This window comes from Piliocolobus tephrosceles, chromosome 17, assembly GCF_002776525.5.
Source record: "Piliocolobus tephrosceles isolate RC106 chromosome 17, ASM277652v3, whole genome shotgun sequence".
Lineage (NCBI taxonomy): Eukaryota > Metazoa > Chordata > Mammalia > Primates > Cercopithecidae > Piliocolobus > Piliocolobus tephrosceles.
In genome coordinates this window covers 68,706,703-68,724,529 of record NC_045450.1, presented here as the reverse complement: position 1 = coordinate 68,724,529, position 17,827 = coordinate 68,706,703, and the positions used below count along the sequence as shown (strand labels likewise).

Here is a 17,827-nt window from a genome sequence, read left to right as displayed (position 1 = left end):
TCTTCTGTTCTGACCTTTCTCTCCCTTGCCTCTAGCTGACCCCACAGTACCCTGCAATGAAACCCGATGGAGCCAGAAGTGGCAATCATCACGTCCCTTGCGCAGAGCCAGTCTCTCCCTGGGCTCTGGCTTCTGGCATGCTACGGGAAGGCATTCGAGTAGACGGCTGCTGAGAGCCATCCCGCGCCAGGTTGCCCAGACACTGCAGGCAGACGTGCTCTGGCAGATGGGATACACAGGTGTGTGCTATTACCCAGGGAAGGTGCGGAAAGTCCAGACGTCTGGGAATTCCGTGTTCGGGACTGCCTAGTGCGAAAGCTCTGCAGCCTCCACTTCTAACCTTCTTACTATTTGTTGAGCTGGAAGGTAGCCAAGTACTCCTCGTCTTTGACTCCTGTTATGCCAGGCATCCGTTTCTGTGGCTTTTCTAATTGCCACCATTTGTGTCTTATTTTTGTTACCATTTCTGAGGTTAGAAGGGGCAGACTGTGGAGCACTTCTCTCCTGTTGACACATACACAAACGAGCACAGCACTGCCGGCTGCTGGCACTGACCGACATGTCTGCAGAGGTCTGTCACTTCTTGGGGAAAAATGGTCCCTGATCTGGGTAATACCATGGAAATAGTTTATCACTTGAGTTTGGTGCCCTGAATGCAGAGTGACTAAGTAATTGACTATCAACCTGCTAATGATTTGTTTCGGAACAGGAAGCGGTGTTAATGATCATGTCCTGTGAAATAAAACTCAGAACAATAAGGGTTTTTCCTTTGCTGATTCATCATGACAAAACATTCCTATTTTATCTAATGTGAAGATTTTTACCTTCTAAATGTAAACCAGTTTCACCTGCTCCCAGGAACTCTCAGTTTGCCGAAGTGTCTTTCTGGTATCGCTTTGACTTAGGGACTCTTACCTCTCCTTTGATCTCCTTGGCGCCCTGCCCTCCAAAATGTCTGAGATACTTCAACTTATAATACCTGGTGGACTGGCATTTCATTAAAATGTGTGTCTCCCCATAGTTTTACCTTTTTAGAGTGAGAACTCCTTCACAAAATAAGTTTTCTAATCATCAGAAATAATTTTTTATTCCCCCCAAACCAAATGGTTTCTGATTTTGTGTGCATTTTTTAAAAGTAGCATTGATTTTTATATTTATCTCAGTTTAATAGATTGTTTAACGTAGTGTTGGTATGTACACAGCCCTTTTGCCAGAAAGACATTACCCTCTTTACACTGGTTAGCTGTTAAGTCATATAGGTATTCTGTATTTTTTCTAGATGCTTTCTAGAATTTTTGGTCAGACAGGCCAGTTGTATTTCACGTTGGTGTTGATGGCTTTGGCCAGTATCTGGAATAGACTTACTATTCTAGAAAAGGGCACGCTGCAGTGATTTTTCTTAGGTGTGATGAGCCCCGTGTGGTGGTGTTCCTCCCGGCAGCATTTGCTGTTTTATAAATGAGCTGCATGGAGTAAATTGCTGACCTTGTCAGGAATAGGAATGGTTCCCCCTTTTCCCCTTTTCTGTGTCCTGCTCCTTGGGTGTGTGGTTTGTGAGTGTTTTGCAGGGCCTCTGAGAAGGGGGGTGGAGACCTGTGATAAATTGCCAGAAGGAGAGTATCGGGAGGTGCCATCCTGGAGGCTTGAGAAGCCCGCTAGGAGTGGAAGGAGTGGTTCCATCCTGAGTGCTGGTGGCAAATTGAGGAGGGTCTAGAAGGATTTTCTGCTTGTCCTTAAATGTTATTTGGTGACAGATAATGGCATTGCTCCTGCTGTCCTCTTTGCTTGGCCTTGGCTTAGCCAGCTGACCCTGGGAGCAGCTGGCCTAACTTGTTTGCTCTGAGCAGGCTTTGGCCTTCCACAGTATGTCATTTTCTGTGGGTCCCAGGAAAGAATGTATTTTACAGGCAAAATCCAAAAAGATGATTTCTTCAGACATGATTGTGTTTGCTTTCTTTTCCGAATAAGGTGCTAATGTAAGAGTTGCTGTTTTTGACACTGGGCTGAGCGAGAAGCATCCCCACTTCAAAAATGTGAAGGAGAGAACCAACTGGACCAACGAGCGAACGCTGGACGATGGTGGGTCTCAGTGGCAGTGAGAATGTGGTCATGTGTGGACGTAGGTCATCACTCCCGTCCTCTCTGATTGATTGAGAGTGTGTTTAGTGCATGATTCCAGTCTGTCAGCAATTATTCAGACAAGCCCAAGTTGTTATTGTGCCTTTTGTTGTGGCAGAAACTGCTCTGAATACCTCAGAGGATGTCGGGAAGTAGCGCTTCAGGAGAGAGTGGGGATGCCTGGTGCAGGGGCAGCTCCCTGTCCGGAAGAGCGTGGGGGTGGCTAGACCTAGAAGGGGTGCTTGTGCCAGTGATGTCCAAGGGGATCATAGAGCAGCAGCAGAGGCCCTCCTCTCTCCAGCACTTGGAAATGGAAGGCTGTAAAACTCCTGGCCTGGAATGTTACGTCCTGGCACTTGCTATCCAGTGTGTTTAATGGGATTGTTTTCTTTACGGACTACAGGGTTGGGCCATGGCACATTCGTGGCAGGTGTGATAGCCAGCATGAGGGAGTGCCAAGGATTTGCTCCAGATGCAGAGCTTCACATTTTCAGGGTCTTTACCAATAATCAGGTAGGTGTTTTGAGGACCCCTGAAACTTGAGGAATTCATACTGAAATGTAAAAAGCAGAATCACTGGACTTTACACACTTATGTAAAAGGAGTGCACGTCAGTGACGCTGAGCCATTCATACCGCAGCACATGTGCCCAGTTTACTCTTCTTCTGCCTCCTGGGTGGCTCCGCCCTTCTCCCACCAACCACCGTGTCGACCTAACTTGAACACTGAAGAGCCTGCTGAGGCTACCACTTACAACGATTCTTTGATTTCCCTTGTTTCTTCTCTACCTCCAGGCTTCCCCAGACCTCTGTGCCCTGGGTCGGGTGTCTGCATGATAGAATAGAACAGTTGCACATAGAATAAGTGTGTTTGCCTCCCTGATTGGGTTCCTGCCACCTTCAGCTGTTTTATTTACCTCTGTGTCCCCACACCTGGCATTGTGTTGGGTAATGTGAGTTTACAAGCCTTGTTCCTTCACTCTTCATTTGGAAACTGTAGAAAAGGGAGAGGGTCCTAGTATTTGTTTCTTTTTTCATCGTTTATTTTTTAAGGTTACTTTTTGAATAGGTAATACATAGCTCAGAAATGTCAAAAGGTAACACAGTGAGGCCCCCACCCCTGTCCCCGTCCAGCAGGTTCTTTCCTCACTTGCCTGTGTCTCTTGTGTGATGATGTTCCTTTCTTATACCTCCTTCTAGAATTTCTTTGGTGTATATAAGAAAATATAAATACGTGGTCTTTTAAAAGCCTTTTAAAAACATAATCATTACATTGCTTCTCTTCCTACTGTAAACTTAATTTTATATTTTTAAAAAAGCAACAGCTGAAGGTGATCCACAAAGTAATGTACCTTTTGCAAGGAACATAGGAGCACTTGAACATCAGAGGACTAATACTATGAAATAACTGTTACCGCTGCCATTTGTCCTTCAGTCTATTTAGGAATGAGAAGATTAGATAGATAAGTTGAACTATTCCAAAATGCTTAACTTAATAGAAGTGCCTTGGGATAAGTCCTTTTACAGGAGAGGGCAGTTGGAAGCATGACTGTTTTCCAGGAAGGCATTCTTTGTGTAGAGAGCTGCGCATTTCACCTGGAGAGATAGGCCACCTGCGGAACACAGCTGTCTCTTCCTTAGGTTCAGCTCCAAAGACTTAGAACTTCTAGGTGTTGTATTTTACTCTCCAGAGCATTATGCATCCTCAGGATTTATTTCTGGTTTTAAGTTAAAAAAAAAAAAAAATTAAGGGAAATACTTTATGATTTTAAGAGCCTTAGAAATAAAAACTGTCCTAGCTCTTTAAGACTTGATTGAAACACTAAGCGGGCTGTTTTAATATTTAACTAGGTATCTTACACATCTTGGTTTTTGGACGCCTTCAACTATGCCATCTTAAAGAAGATTGACGTGTTAAACCTCAGCATCGGCGGCCCGGACTTCATGGATCATCCCTTTGTTGACAAGGTTTGTGGAGTCATTGCACACAGGGTTTGGGTGACAGCTCCTGCCCTTTCGCAGCCCAACTTTGCATCACATCTAGTGTGTTGGTGGCTTTTCATCCAGGTGGTGACAGCTTTGTGAGAACAGATGGCTAATGACATGCGCTTCAGTGATGTGCATGTCATAAATTGAGTGGGTTAGAGGCCTTAGAGTAGGTGTTTATAAGGAGCACGTGGTGCCTTGCTGATTCTTTTTTTTGTATTTTTTTCTTTGAGATGGAGTTTGATTCTTGTTGGCTAGGCTGGATTGCAGTGGCGTGGTCTCGGCTCACTGCAACCCGCCTCCCAGGCTCAAGCGATTCCCCTGTCTCAGCCTCCCAAGTAGCTGGGATTACAGGCGCACACCACCAGGCCTGGCTAATTTTTGTGTTTTTAGTAGAGATGGGGTTTCACCATGTTGGCCAGGCTGGTCTCCAATTCCTGACCTCAGGTGATCCACCCAGCTCAGCCTTTCAAAGTGCTGGGATTACAGGCGTGTGCTACCATGCCCTGCCGATTCTTTCTTACCTAAACTTGCAATTTGTGTTTTCCTGAAAGTGACTAGAAAGTCAGCATCTGCTCTGTGCACTGCATGGTTCTCCGTCCCGGGTGGTGTTCTCTGAACCTGCACGTTGCCAGCGCATCCACCTTTATGATGGTTCAGTGCTGCTTTTTTAGAACTGTTTTTAGATGTTGTGTAGGTTTTTTGTTTTTGTTTTTTCTTTTTGGACAGTGATACATTAAGAGTGGTATACTTTCATTAAATAAATGCTCGTTTTGTAGGTGTGGGAATTAACAGCTAACAACGTAATCATGGTTTCTGCTATTGGCAATGATGGACCTCTTTATGGGTAAGTAGCCCCAGCAGGGATGACCTTGGGGATTTTTTCCCCCTTAAATAACTGAAAAATTGTTATCGGTTTGTGTATCCACCTATGGTTACCTGTTTATATCTGTCTAAAACTTTGTCTTAAGGATGTTTTCCTCATGTAAAAAAATACTGTAGGATGCATGATGAACACCCAGGTACTCACCACCCACCTCAGCAGTTGTCACCTCAAGGCCAGTCTTCCTTCTATTTATATGTCTTTAAAATTTTGTTACAAATTGTAATTTAGAAGCCTAAAGTTTTTATTCTAACTACCTTTTTTCCCCCAAAATCAATCAGAAAAGTGAATCTATTAGAAAGAGATTCTGCAGTGTTGATGAGATCTGTGTGCAAAGCATTGGGGTAAAGAGGCAAACGGAAGAGGTTTCTGCCTGTCTCCAAAAGAGCAGGTGCGAGCACAGTGACACTCATTCACGGAGGAAGTGCTGTTGGGCCTAATGGCAGCATGGACGGTGCTTTGGGAGTTGATGAGAGGGATCATGGAGGGAGGCAGGGAGGACGGTGTCACAGGGGGGCCTTCGTGCTGAACTTAAGCAGCACGAGACGTGAAACATTTGCCACTGAATCCCAGCCAGTACACGCCTGTCTGGTTAGAGGTCTCAGTTTTCTTTCCACCAGCAGCTTCGTTTTATTCTCTAGATAATGTTTATAAGTCATTTCTTGTGCTCAGTTTCTGTAGGTTGCTTTACGCAAATCCAGGGCGTAATAGGAGGTGAAGCTATGTGAAGTTCATGTTTGTATATCTCAGAAAATGCGGATATTGGCGTTCTTAGGATTCTAGCCTGATAGTTGAGTAAATGATCCTAACCCTCATTAGAGGTCCACGGTTCTGGATTTTGCTGTGGCACGAACGTACCCTTGCTGTAGCTCTGCCGTGACAAACTCCAGTTATTAAGTCATCTCGTCAGGTTTTCTTGTCTCGTTTTTAAATGTTCGTCCCATTTTTGATGTCCCCACTCAAGGCTGGCACTCACCAGTTCAGAGTCACCGGGTGTCAGTGTTTCCTAGCCTGTTTTCCTATCTGAGTCTTGTCCCACCCCAGCTCTTCCAGCATGGACAGGGATGAAAGTAGACAAGTGTGGAAGCAGACAAGTCCGACCTGCCGCTTCCGGCTGAGGCACCGTCACTTCTCTGACCCACAGCTCCCTCACCTGTCATGGGAGCAGAGAGCAGCCTGCAAGGTGCCTGTGAGGCTGAAATCAGACAGCAGGGGGAGGAGAGCACCATGAATGCCGACGATGCTCTGTGAATGACAGCTGCTCTCTTTCTGTTTTGTGTGTATTTCTACTGTTCAAACATATATTCTAGCAGTTTTCTAATCAAGAATCTGCAGCGGATTATTATTGCCTAATAGATGAAATGCACATTTTTCTTTTGGTTTTCAAGGTCTTCAGTATTCTGGGCTGAATTGCAAACTTTTTCTATAAAGGGTCAGATAATAGTTTAGGCTTTATTGTGTGAAAGCAGCCGTGGGTGATATATATGTAAATGAACATGACTGTGTTCCAGGAACGCTGTATTTGCAAAAACAGGTGTGGGCCTGGTTTGGCCCACGGGCCGTAGTTGGCCAACTCCAGCCAGAATCTCGGTTCACCTTGATCTTCCACTTCCCCACACACACCTTCCTGGAATAAGTGTCTGCCTTCTGTTTCTTTCAGGTCTTCCGCACCCCGTCCCTCTGCCCATCTTCCTGGCCACACCTGCCTGGATTCTCAGCTCTTTCACATGCTATTCTGACTGCTTTTCTGACTGCTTTCTCACATGCTGGCTGCCGTTCTGAAACCCTGTGGCTTTTGTGGGTGGTTGCACTCGATAGCTTCTTATCAGAGTTGTGAGTTTATAGTGGGTTGGAGGAGCAGAGCCTTGCAAGGAAGTCCCCATCTCCACCTTGTTTGTACGCCCGTGCTGCCTCACACAGACCTGGGCACCTGCTGGCTGTTGCAGTGATGGGATATGGCATATGATCACAGCAGCCCAGCTTGTGGCGGGTGTGGTTTTTTCTGCTCGGGCATCTGGTGGGACTACTCCCAGGGCTGGTCTGAGGACAGTAACGTGCATACGTCAGCTCCTCTGGGAGCGAGGCACACATCCTCTGGTCCTCTTTGCTGTGGTCTCTTTCTCTGGGTCCTGTGCTCTGTGGTGCCAGCGAGCCTGCAGCCTCAGCTCCCTCCTTTTCAGTACCAGCAATGATTTCTTAATGCCTTCTCTTGTTTTTTAAGAGTTTCAAGTACCCTAAGCATTATAGGGATTGACAGGTAGAGGTGGGTGGGAAGGTGGTATTTTTTTGGTCACCTTCAGTGGGAGTTTCTATCAGTGACTTCTGTACCAACCTCTGCTCCTTGTGTTCCTGGGAATGTGTAAATATCTAGCATCAGTCATCAGAAAATCATTATTGGTTCCTCCGAATGCTGGTAGGATATTGGTGGCCAGTGGGCTGAGAAGGCAGTACCACTTTGTCTCGGTGTGTTGGGAATTGTCAGTTAAAAACAAACTCTGGGAGGAGAACTTCATGCTGCTGTTGTCTCGTAAGCCACTTGGAATCAGTTGTAGTTCTTGAATTGTCAAAGAGTTCATTTTTTGGTAGTATAGCCATAATAGATAAAGCTTAGCAATGCAGTTTTATAACTGAGTGTCTCATATTTTCAAATAGTTCATCTTTATCTTGACTTTGTGGTTTACACATTTTTGCCATTATTTATTTCACTGTAATTTCTTTGCAGATCTAGTGCACTTAAGGTATTGGAGAGACTCTAAGGAGCTCAAGATTACAGAGTAATGATAGTCCTTCCACAGTCCCTAGGAGGAGGGTAGAACAACACCACAGAAGGTCAATTGAAAACTTACCACTTACTGACTTTGGCAAATGCAAATGCGTGATTACGGTTTCTTCCCAGAGAAGTGTGTGATTTAGTTGGGGAGTTAAGATGAATGTACTGGGAACAGTTTGAAAGTGATGTGAGAATGTGTCACTAGATGATGAACTGCGATCATGTTAAAGTGTTGTGAAGTGCAAGGCAAGTACAGATCCTTAAGGCTTGGATTGCTGGAGGGAAAAAGTGAGCCCTGAGCCCCAGTGTGCCAAGTTGACAGGAAGGAGAAGAAAGGAGGGGCGTTCCAGGTGAGAGGGTGTAATTGGAGCACAGTATGAACGTGGCAGGGTCATGCGTTTCACAGGACAGCCGTGAGGAGCTGCACACATCTTCCTGCAGAAGCAGCTCATACAGTCTTAGATTGTTCTGGGAGTATTTGCCCTGGTTTGAATCATCCATTTTAAATTATTTCTCTTGTTTTTTTTCTTTTCTTTTCTTTTCTTTTCTTTTTTTTTTTTTTTTTTTGTGTGTTAATATAGCACTCTGAATAACCCTGCTGATCAAATGGATGTGATTGGAGTAGGCGGCATTGACTTTGAAGATAACATCGCCCGCTTTTCTTCAAGGGGAATGACTACCTGGGTACGCTTTTCTTTGCTAAATAATTGTATTTAGCTGGACAGACTACTGTGGCTAGCGGCACTGGTTGTTCATGAGCCGTGGGGTGTATTTGTAAGTGCGCAGACACCCTCACGTTCCCAGGTGAATAGCTGGGGCTGTGAGTTCCTGCCCAGCCATGAGGACGAGAGATCTGGCCCCTTCAGCATCTGCCCCTTCACTCTGGCAAGTCCACAGCTGCTGTGATCATTCTAAGTGTGTCTCCCAGTCTCCCAGTTTCACTTATTAACTGATTTCTGAGGAACTCATCTTTTTTTTTTTTATTTTTTTTTGAGACGGAGTCTCGCTCTGTCACCCAGGCTGGAGTGCAGTGGCCAGATCTCAGCTCACTGCAAGCTCCGCCTCCCGGGTTTACACCATTCTCCTGCCTCAGCCTCCCGAGTAGCTGGGACTACAGGCGCCCGCCACCTCGCCCGGCTAGTTTTTTTGTATTTTTTTTAGTAGAGACGGGGTTTCACCGTGTTAGCCAGGATGGTCTCAATCTCCTGACCTTGTGATCCGACCGTCTCGGCCTCCCAAAGTGCTGCGATTACAGGCTTGAGCCACCGCGCCCGGCCTGAACTCATCTTTAGGTGAATTGGGTTCCTGCCATTTACCCTATCTAGTAGTGGTAACTGTTTACCCTATCTAGTAGTGGTAACTGTTTACCCTATCTAGTAGGGGTAAGCAGTCCTCCTCAGTGGTAGGTGAGGTGATTTTTTTTTTTTTTTTTTTTTGCGGGGGACCTTAAGAAGTTGGAGAAGCCATTGAGAACAGCTGAATATCAAGTCTGCTAACCCAGAAACAATTGCACTTAGCTGGACAAATTCAAAATAACTGCTACAGTTAATAATTCAGCTGTTCGGGCTTTAATTATGCAGCAAATTCACCCACCTTTACCTGTCAAAGTTTGATGAAAAATTAGGCGCTCATGCAGAACAGCAGTTGTGTACCTTTGCCCTCGCGGTGGCTGAGGGGAGCACCTGCCCTTTGCTTTCTTCAGGGCCAGAGCATCTCTCCATGCTTTAACTTTACGTGTCACACTCAGAGGCCTCAGATAAGTCCCTGCAAAGATTCCCAACTGCCTGGGAACACTATGGGCCTCGTCCACACTGCAGCACTTTACGGGATAGCCTTTGTACTGTGCCTTCTACCTGAGCCTTTGTACTGTGACAGTGTCAGCCCCCAGTGTCCCTGCCACCCAGCCTCACCAGGGGTCCCCGCCTCCCACACTCACATTCCTCTTCCTGGAGCTGACCCGTTGGCTGGGGACCACTCTCTCATGTGATAGTCTGTCCAGGGCAGGCTGCATGTCCTCCCGTCCATGTTCCCTCAGCATGTTCCTTGTGCTGGCAGATAGTAGGAAACTGCATCCGCCACTTTCTCCCCAGCTCCCCGTGTAAACGCTCTCACCAAACCGTGATGAGATGTCACCCACTTTGTCCCCAGCTCCCCATGTAAACGCTGTCACCGAACCGTGATGAGATGTCACGTCCATGGCCTTCATCACCAACCAGCTTTTGAATGGCATTTGGGAAGTGTCCCTCCATCATCACAGCTGCAATGGAGGGTGCCTTCACTCGGTGTCCCAGTGTGTGTGTCCACGGTCCTCGGCCTTCCCTTCAAATTGGTCTCATGTTTTCTGATGGAGTATTTCTCGTTTTGCCCCAATTCTTAAGAAGCTTAAGCGAGTACTTGTTAAAACCTTATCCCAAGTTAGTCGGGTGGTTATCTTGTTCCTTCTCAGTGGTTTCCTATTTCCTCTGTTACAACCATTTGAAACATCCACTCATACCTTGTACTTTTTTCCTTGTAAAGAAACATGTTTGGGTTTTTTTACATTTTAATTTTCTAATTTTTCTAACATATGTATAAGTTTAACTTATCTATAGATAAAGCAGTTTCTGGTTTCTGGTCTTGGTGATAAGCCAGTGTCCGCTTTCTAGTCTGGCATGTCAGCAAAATTAAAATACTTATCTTTTAATTGCTTTATGCCTTTGCCGTTGTTCTGGTTGTTATATATTTTAAAAATGTTACTTTCTACGTTATCATTTAAGCTTATTTTCTGTATTGTAGTGAATGTCTTTGTTTTTTTCTCTTGTTGGAGGTGGGGGCTGAGAGGAACAGGATCTCACTCTATTGCCCAGGCTGGAGTGCAGTGGCACAATCACAGCTCACTGCATCCTTGACCTCCTGGGCTCAGGTGATCCTCCTGAGTAACCAGGACTACACTTGTGCCACTAGATCTAGCTAATTTTTGTATTTTTTGTGGAGATGGGGGTCATGCTGTGTATCCCAGGCTGATCTGGAACTCCTGGGCTCAAGCAGTCCACCTGCCTCGGCCTCCCAAAGTGTTGGGATTACAGGTGTGAGCCCTGCTCCCAGCCTGGAGTGAATTTCAGACTAAAATCAGTACCTTCCTAAGGTTATACTGTGTAACCCATATGTCTGTTCTGATTTGATTCACTCATAACTGCATGTGGCTGTATGCCAAAGTATGAGACATAGAAACCAAGCTGCTTTTATTCATAGGAGCTACCAGGAGGCTACGGTCGTGTGAAACCTGACATTGTCACCTATGGTGCTGGCGTGCGGGGTTCTGGCGTGAAAGGGGGGTGCCGGGCCCTCTCAGGGACCAGTGTTGCTTCTCCAGTGGTTGCAGGCGCTGTCACCTTATTAGTGAGGTGAGTGCTGCCCCCCAGAGAACAGTAGCTCCCACGTCAGGACAGGAGCACTCTGCCAGCAGAGCAGGAGTTGTGTCTGTCTTCTGCCCTGACTTGGGTTTGAGAGCTTAGGCCCTTCACAGCCTTGTGCTGTCTCTGCTTCTTCATCTCTGCAAAGAGTAGAAGTCACTTCTTTTATAGTTAGATGACTTGAATGTGAACACACTTTATAAGCTCAAGTAAACAAAGTGCTGTTAGGGAAAATACCTGTTTCTCTATGTTTGTGTTCTGTTTTCTAATAACCCATTTATGTGCTAGAAGTGTGCTTTTTATATCCAAGCAAGCATAGACATCAGGCAGGGAACAAAAAGTAGGATATGTCCCTGCCATATATCCTCCATTTCCTTGGGGATTCACTTCAAAAAAAAAAAAAAAAAAATTGCATATATGTAAGATATTCAACATGATGTTATGGGATACATATAGATAGTAAAAAGGTTACTCTAGTGAAACGAATTAACACATCCATCTTCTCAGTGTTACCCATTTGTTGTTTTTGTGACAGGGACTCACCTTTTAATGTTCACTGTAGCTAAGGATGTCAAACCCACCAGGGACTGACAGTCACCACTCCGCTTTGTCTCACTGAATCTCCTGCAGTTGGAGTGGAGCTTAGTGACTGGGCCTTAATCTTGAAGATAATGAAACTGGGAGAAAGTTCTCGAAGAGGCTGGGTGCAGTAGCTCACACCTGTAATCCCAGCACTTTGGGAGGCTGAGGGAGCAGGTCATCTGAGGTCAGGAGTTCAAGACCAGACTGATCAATGTTGTGCAACCCCGTCTCTACTAAAAATTACAAAAATTAGCCAGGCATGGTGGTGGGCGGCTGTAATCCCAGCTACTCAGGAGATTGAGGCAGGAAAATTGCTTGATCCCGGGAGGAGGAGGCTGCAGTGAACTGAGATCGTGCCACTGCACTCCAGCCTGGGTGACAGAGCAAGACTCTGTCTCAATCAGCCGATCAATAAATAAAGTTCTCCAAGCGAGTAGACCAGAGTTGATGTTCACATGGTGTCACTTTCTTTGGAGGCCCGTGTTTCCTTACTCTCAGTTATATAAAAAGAAGTCTTTGGTGCTGGCATTTATCTTGTCACTGTATCTTCCCCCAAAATAAATTGTACTTCTACTATCTAGATGAAGTTTTACTTGAGTGTTGTGATAACACACAAAACTCTGCATATTTGGAAGTTATTCTATGCTAATTTAAAAATTAATATAAGCTAATAGTATTAAATGTCTTTATATTTTAAATTCTCTTTGAGTAAATTGAATATTGATTTCAGCTTCTAATGCCAGATATTATTTTGTTAGTAATCCTTAATAAAGCTAGATATTGGGCTGGGTGTGGTAGCTCACACCTGTAATCCCAGCACTTTGGGAGGCCAAGGCAAGAGGATTGTTTGAGGCTGGTAGTTTGAGACCAGCTGGGGCAACATAGTGAGACCCCATCTCTACCAAAAAAGGGGGTAGATATCTATCTCTTTCCCCTTTTCTCTGTTCTTCCCTTACAGTTTGGAGCCAAATTCTTGAGAATGTTGACGTTGGCCAGACTGGCCTCTGGAGAATAACCGTGTGCTTTCTGGAAACACTGTCTTCTCTTCCAGTTGTTTTCCTCTCTCCAATGTTACATCAAGTGAGGAACAGAGTGGAGGGAAGGTGGATAGTGGGCTACTTGGCCTACTTGCACCCTTGTATTTGCCAGGTGGAGAGGACTCAGTTAGGGCTCCTGTTTCTAATTTTGTTGATTCTAGAAACAGAAAATACTGGTTCATTTCTCCTACATGCCATGATTGTTAGCGGGAAGTGAAGGCAGAGCCTTCACCGTTGAGCCCATCAGCTCTCTGCTGTTGAGTAAGCAGGCAGCCGAGGGGTTGTTCCTTTTCCCAGCAGCTTCTTTAAGTACAGATATTTTCAGCAACAAGGAAGCCTTTCAATCTCATCATCTCACTGCAGCAGATAAAAATGCCATTGTGATCGTTCAGAAACACCTCTGTATGTGACAGTCGCTCATAATAGAAGCCGAGCAGCAGTGGTGGGCCTCCTGAGCTCCAGCCTGATGATGCTGTGAAAGGCAGTGGAACGCAGCCCTTGAGTTCACTTTATAGGCGGGAAGAGGAGGAAGATTGTTGACCTGTAGCTTTAAGCAGTTCTTTTATTCTGTCATTAAAAATTAATTCTACTTTATCTCATCGTCTTATGTCAGATTTCCCATTTAGAAAACCTGCCTAAACTCAAAGACCAACCACTATCACATACAAATATTTAGGAACTTAGGAGAGTAAGTTTTCCTTTTTTGCGTACTGATATTCCCCCCTCAATTTTAGGGATTAAAATTGACTTGTATTTATAATACATAGATACGTAAAAATAGATGTTTTAATGTTAGTGTCACCAGGCTGAGTTCCTAGCCAGGTCGCACTGTGTGTTAAAGCTTGTTCAGATGCATTCTTATGGTGAAACTGAAGGTGGCCTTAGGTCTGCATCATTCTGAAAGGCATCATCCATCAGGGTGGCTCATCCCAGACAAGCCTCCCAATCTAGAAACAAAAAGGTGAGGATTGGCTTTGGAGGCAGCGGTCCTCACTCAGACCTGTGCCTCCTGCCAGCCCTGTGTTGTGGCTCCTCCCCAGGATCTGAGTGTGCTCCTCCTCCTCCCAGCCAGGCGGTGTCCCATGGCATCTTCTTCCTGTGGCCAGCAGGCTTCCCCTCCCCTGAGGAGTCAGGACGTCCTGCCTTCTGCAGCCTATGTGGTTGTTCAGTTAAATTATCAGAAACATACGTGTTCCTGGTGCATTTAGCATAAACGGCCCTAGCGCATGGGTCCCGTAGAAGGTTGCGGAGCGGTCAGTCCTGGAGCGGGTACAGAAATGAGTGCGCTCTCATGCTGTCACACAGGCTGTGCCAGACAAGCACCTGTTAGATATGAAACAAGACTACAGGCCTCTTGTGTGCATGTTTGTAGGTTAGGTTTCAGTGGTCTGATTTTCATCCTTTTACTGAGAGAAAATGAACAAATGCTTGATTTTTCCTCCAGCACAGTCCAGAAGCGTGAGCTGGTGAATCCTGCCAGTATGAAGCAGGCCCTGATTGCGTCAGCCCGGAGACTCCCCGGGGTCAACATGTTTGAGCAAGGCCATGGCAAGCTCGATCTGCTCAGAGCCTATCAGATCCTCAACAGCTACAAGCCACAGGCAAGGTCAGTGCGCCATCCTGCCAATGGGCCTTTCCCTCCTTCACTGGGCTCTGGGCGAACTTTCCCTCTGCACTAGTACAAGCCTCAAAACAAAAAATGATGACTAAGCACAGAATTCTCGGGGTGCTCAGAGAGGTTTTGCTGCTGCTTCTACCCAAGGTACCACTGGCAGAACTGGTAGCTACTTTCGACTTACTGATGTTATCTTTAATATAAATGGTTAAAAGTAATGATTTCTGAGTGGTTTGGTTTTTTTTTTTTTTTTTTTTGCTTTTGTTTACTTTTTTAGACTTGAAATAATCTTAGGTTTACAGAAATGTTGCAGAAATAGGAGAGAGTTGTCATAACAAGATTGCCCAGTTTCCCCTAATGCCACCGTTTCAGATCACTGGAGTACAGCTGTTAAAACTAACATACGAACACTGACCCTGTGCTGTAATTCACCTGCAGACCACATGCATCTCGCCAGCTCCCATGGTGCTCCCGTCCGGCCTGGGCCCTGCTTTGTTTTCACCCTTTGTTTTGAAATGATTTTAGATTTACAGCAAAGTTTCACAAATAGTTCATGAGAACCCCTAAGTCCTTCACCCAGCTTTCCCTAACCTTAATATCTTCCGAAACCTCAGTGTGAGCATCAGAGCCTGGAAATGAATCTTGGTAGCACTGCTGACCACAGCATGAGCCTCAGAATCTGGAAATGAACCTTGGTGTAGCTCTGCTGACTGACCTGCAGGCTTCATTCAGATTCTGCCCACAGGTCCCTTCTCTGGGATCCAGTCCAGGATCCCACGTTAGATTTCATTTTCCTGTCTTCTTAGTTTCCTCTAATCACAGATGGTTCCTCCGTTTTCCTTCATCTTATTACTGGTGGTGTTCATTTTCATCATTTGATTAATGTGGTCTGTCAGTCTGGGTCCTCCAAGAAGTAGACGCCAAGCTAGGATTAGATGTTCAAAAGATTTGTGGGGAGTGAGGGTCTCTGAAGGTTAAAGGGAAGGTGTGGGAATAGGCAAGAACTGCAGTGCTGATCTGACACCGAAAAGTTAGAAAAACTGGGGAGGAAGAGGCTCGCACAGGCCTGAAAAAGTTTTAACTCATGGGAAATCCTTGAACCAGATTGCCTGTTGGAGGAGTCGTGTGTCCCCCAGGAATGGGCCTGCCCTAGTGCCTGCTCTGTGCTTAGTCATTGGCTGGGAGCAGCCCCAGCGGGGAAGCATGGGCTTGGCACAGACGTGTGAGGACCCGAGGGCAGCAGCTGCAGGTGTCCTCCTGCAGAGGAGACCTGAGCTGCTGGCCCTGTGGGGCCAGAGGTGGCCCCTGCCAGATGTCTCCACTGTGCAGCCCCTGTTTCCTTTGTGACTTCTCAGTGTCTCGTGCGGGCATGTTTTGAGATGGTCTTGTTTCTTCACATACTTCCACTCACTCATGTTAGCATGCCTTGATGGTTCTTGCTTTTGGTGATTACTCCTGAGGACTTTGACACATGATGATTTTCTTTTTCCTTCATTCCATTTGCATTTATTAATGGGAACTCTGCTGGAAGGAAGAACTGTCCTTTCTCTCCCATTTAATTATTCAGTTCTTTATATCAGTATGGAAGCATAGATATTTATTTTACTCTGTGGATTATAATTAATATCATCATTTAGTTGGTCGTCCAAATTGTCCCAGAGTTGGCTGTTGGGAGCTCCGTCTAGTTGGCTTGTGTGTGTTTACAGCATGTGTCCAGCCTTTTCTGAGCACTTTCTGTCTTCTTGGCAGCGCAGGATGTCCTGTCATGCACTTCTGTGCTCTAGCCTTGGTATCAGTTCTTTCTCCAAGCAGGTCTTTCCTGATGGCCTGTTCTAATGGTATTGAGATACCAAGACCTGGGCACTTGGGGTGCTCACAGCTGCTGTGCTCACAGTGGTTACTGCACTCTTCAGACAGAGCTGGGCAGTGTATGGACATGTGCACAGACACACACGCCTGCTTCTGTATCCGCCTATCGGTGTATGTACCGGAAACATGAGTAATGCCACCTCCACATTCCACCTAGTATCTTAGTGTTCATTCCAGCCTTTCCCTCTCCTTGTTTCTATTTATTTATTTATTTCTTGTTTACAGAGATGGTCATGTTAAACCTCTGTTTCAGCTCCATTCTCCAACAGTGAGAAGCCTGGCTCTCATTATCCCCAATATATTGACTTATTTGCTTAGTCCTAGTATATACATACTGAGCAGCTTTGGAATTGCTAACCCATGTCTTTGTGAATTTTTTAAATATAGTATTTATGATAGTGCATCATTATCTTTGGCCCTACAGAATATAGTTATAATATTTTCTTCAGTTACTTAGGTTAATTCTTTCCTTGGTGTCTGTTTTTAATACAATTGGACTCATTTATTCATGTTTGTATTCCTTTTTAGATTTCCCCCACATCCTGATTGATTAGAACTTATTGGGTGTATGAAACATTACTGTGGTTCTAAGGATGTGTTAGTTTGTTCTTGCATTGCTATAAAAAAAAATACCTGAGACTGGGTAATTTATAAAGAAAAGAGGTTCAATTGGCTCTTGGTTCTGCAGGCTGTACAGGAAGCATAGGGCCAGCACCTGCTTCTGGGGAGGCCTCCGGGAGCTTCCAATCATGGCAGAAGGTGAAGGGGAGCCAGCACATCACATGGCCAGAGAGGGAGCAAGAGAGTGGGGAGGTCCCAGACTTTTAAATACCCAGATCTTGCCTGAGTTGAGCGAGAAGTCAGTTGTCACCAAAGGGATGGTGCTAAACCAGCCATGAGGGATCTGCCCCCATGATCCCGTCACCTCCCACCAGGCCCACCTCCAACATTGGGGATTACAAGTCAGCATGAACCTTGGAGGGGACAAGCATCCAAACCATGTCAGTTCCCGTTCGCCCGTTCTTTCTACCAGGCTTCCACACACACCTTAGGTAACGATCACATCAGGTTTGGGTTTATCCTTCCCCCCGCCCCCGCCACCCCACAAATGAGCACATACATAGAAGGGTAGCATCGTTGTGGATATTCTTTTGGATTCTGCTTTTTTCACTTAACGTCTTGGAAATCTCTCCACGTCAGTGCATAGAACATCGTATCCTGTGAATGTACAATTGTTTAAGCCATTACTTGTCTACATGTGGGCTTTTAAATTGTTTCCAGTATTTTGTAATTATAAACTTGCAATGCATAACCTCAGGCCTGTGTGTCTTAGTTTTCTTGGAGGTGTTCCTTCGGGGTAAATTCCTAAAAATTTACCCTGCTCAGCATTGAGAGTGTCCAGTAGCTCTTGTAGGTAAGGTGGCACTGCTGGTCCAGGTTGAGAGCGTCCAGTAGCTCTGTTAGGTAAGGTGGCATTGCTGGTCAGCGTCGAGAGCATCGGGTAACTCTGTTAGGCCTTGCTTTGTTTCCCTGCGGAAGGGTTGTGCCTGTTTGTGTTGTGTGAGCAGTGTGCATG

General features: G+C 45.6%; 1 protein-coding gene across 1 annotated transcript in view; it reads left to right on the top strand.

Annotated features, from left to right (window-relative positions):
- Positions 1-17,827, top strand: part of MBTPS1 (membrane bound transcription factor peptidase, site 1) — a 64,732-nt gene that overhangs the window by 22,002 nt on the left and 24,903 nt on the right. Inside the window, exons 4-11 of the mRNA XM_023226794.2 lie at positions 36-239; positions 1,969-2,079; positions 2,522-2,631; positions 3,969-4,085; positions 4,883-4,950; positions 8,338-8,440; positions 10,988-11,139; positions 14,212-14,373. Of these exons, the coding sequence (XP_023082562.1) occupies positions 36-239; positions 1,969-2,079; positions 2,522-2,631; positions 3,969-4,085; positions 4,883-4,950; positions 8,338-8,440; positions 10,988-11,139; positions 14,212-14,373 (1,027 nt within the window). The remainder of the gene's footprint in view (positions 1-35; positions 240-1,968; positions 2,080-2,521; positions 2,632-3,968; positions 4,086-4,882; positions 4,951-8,337; positions 8,441-10,987; positions 11,140-14,211; positions 14,374-17,827) is intronic.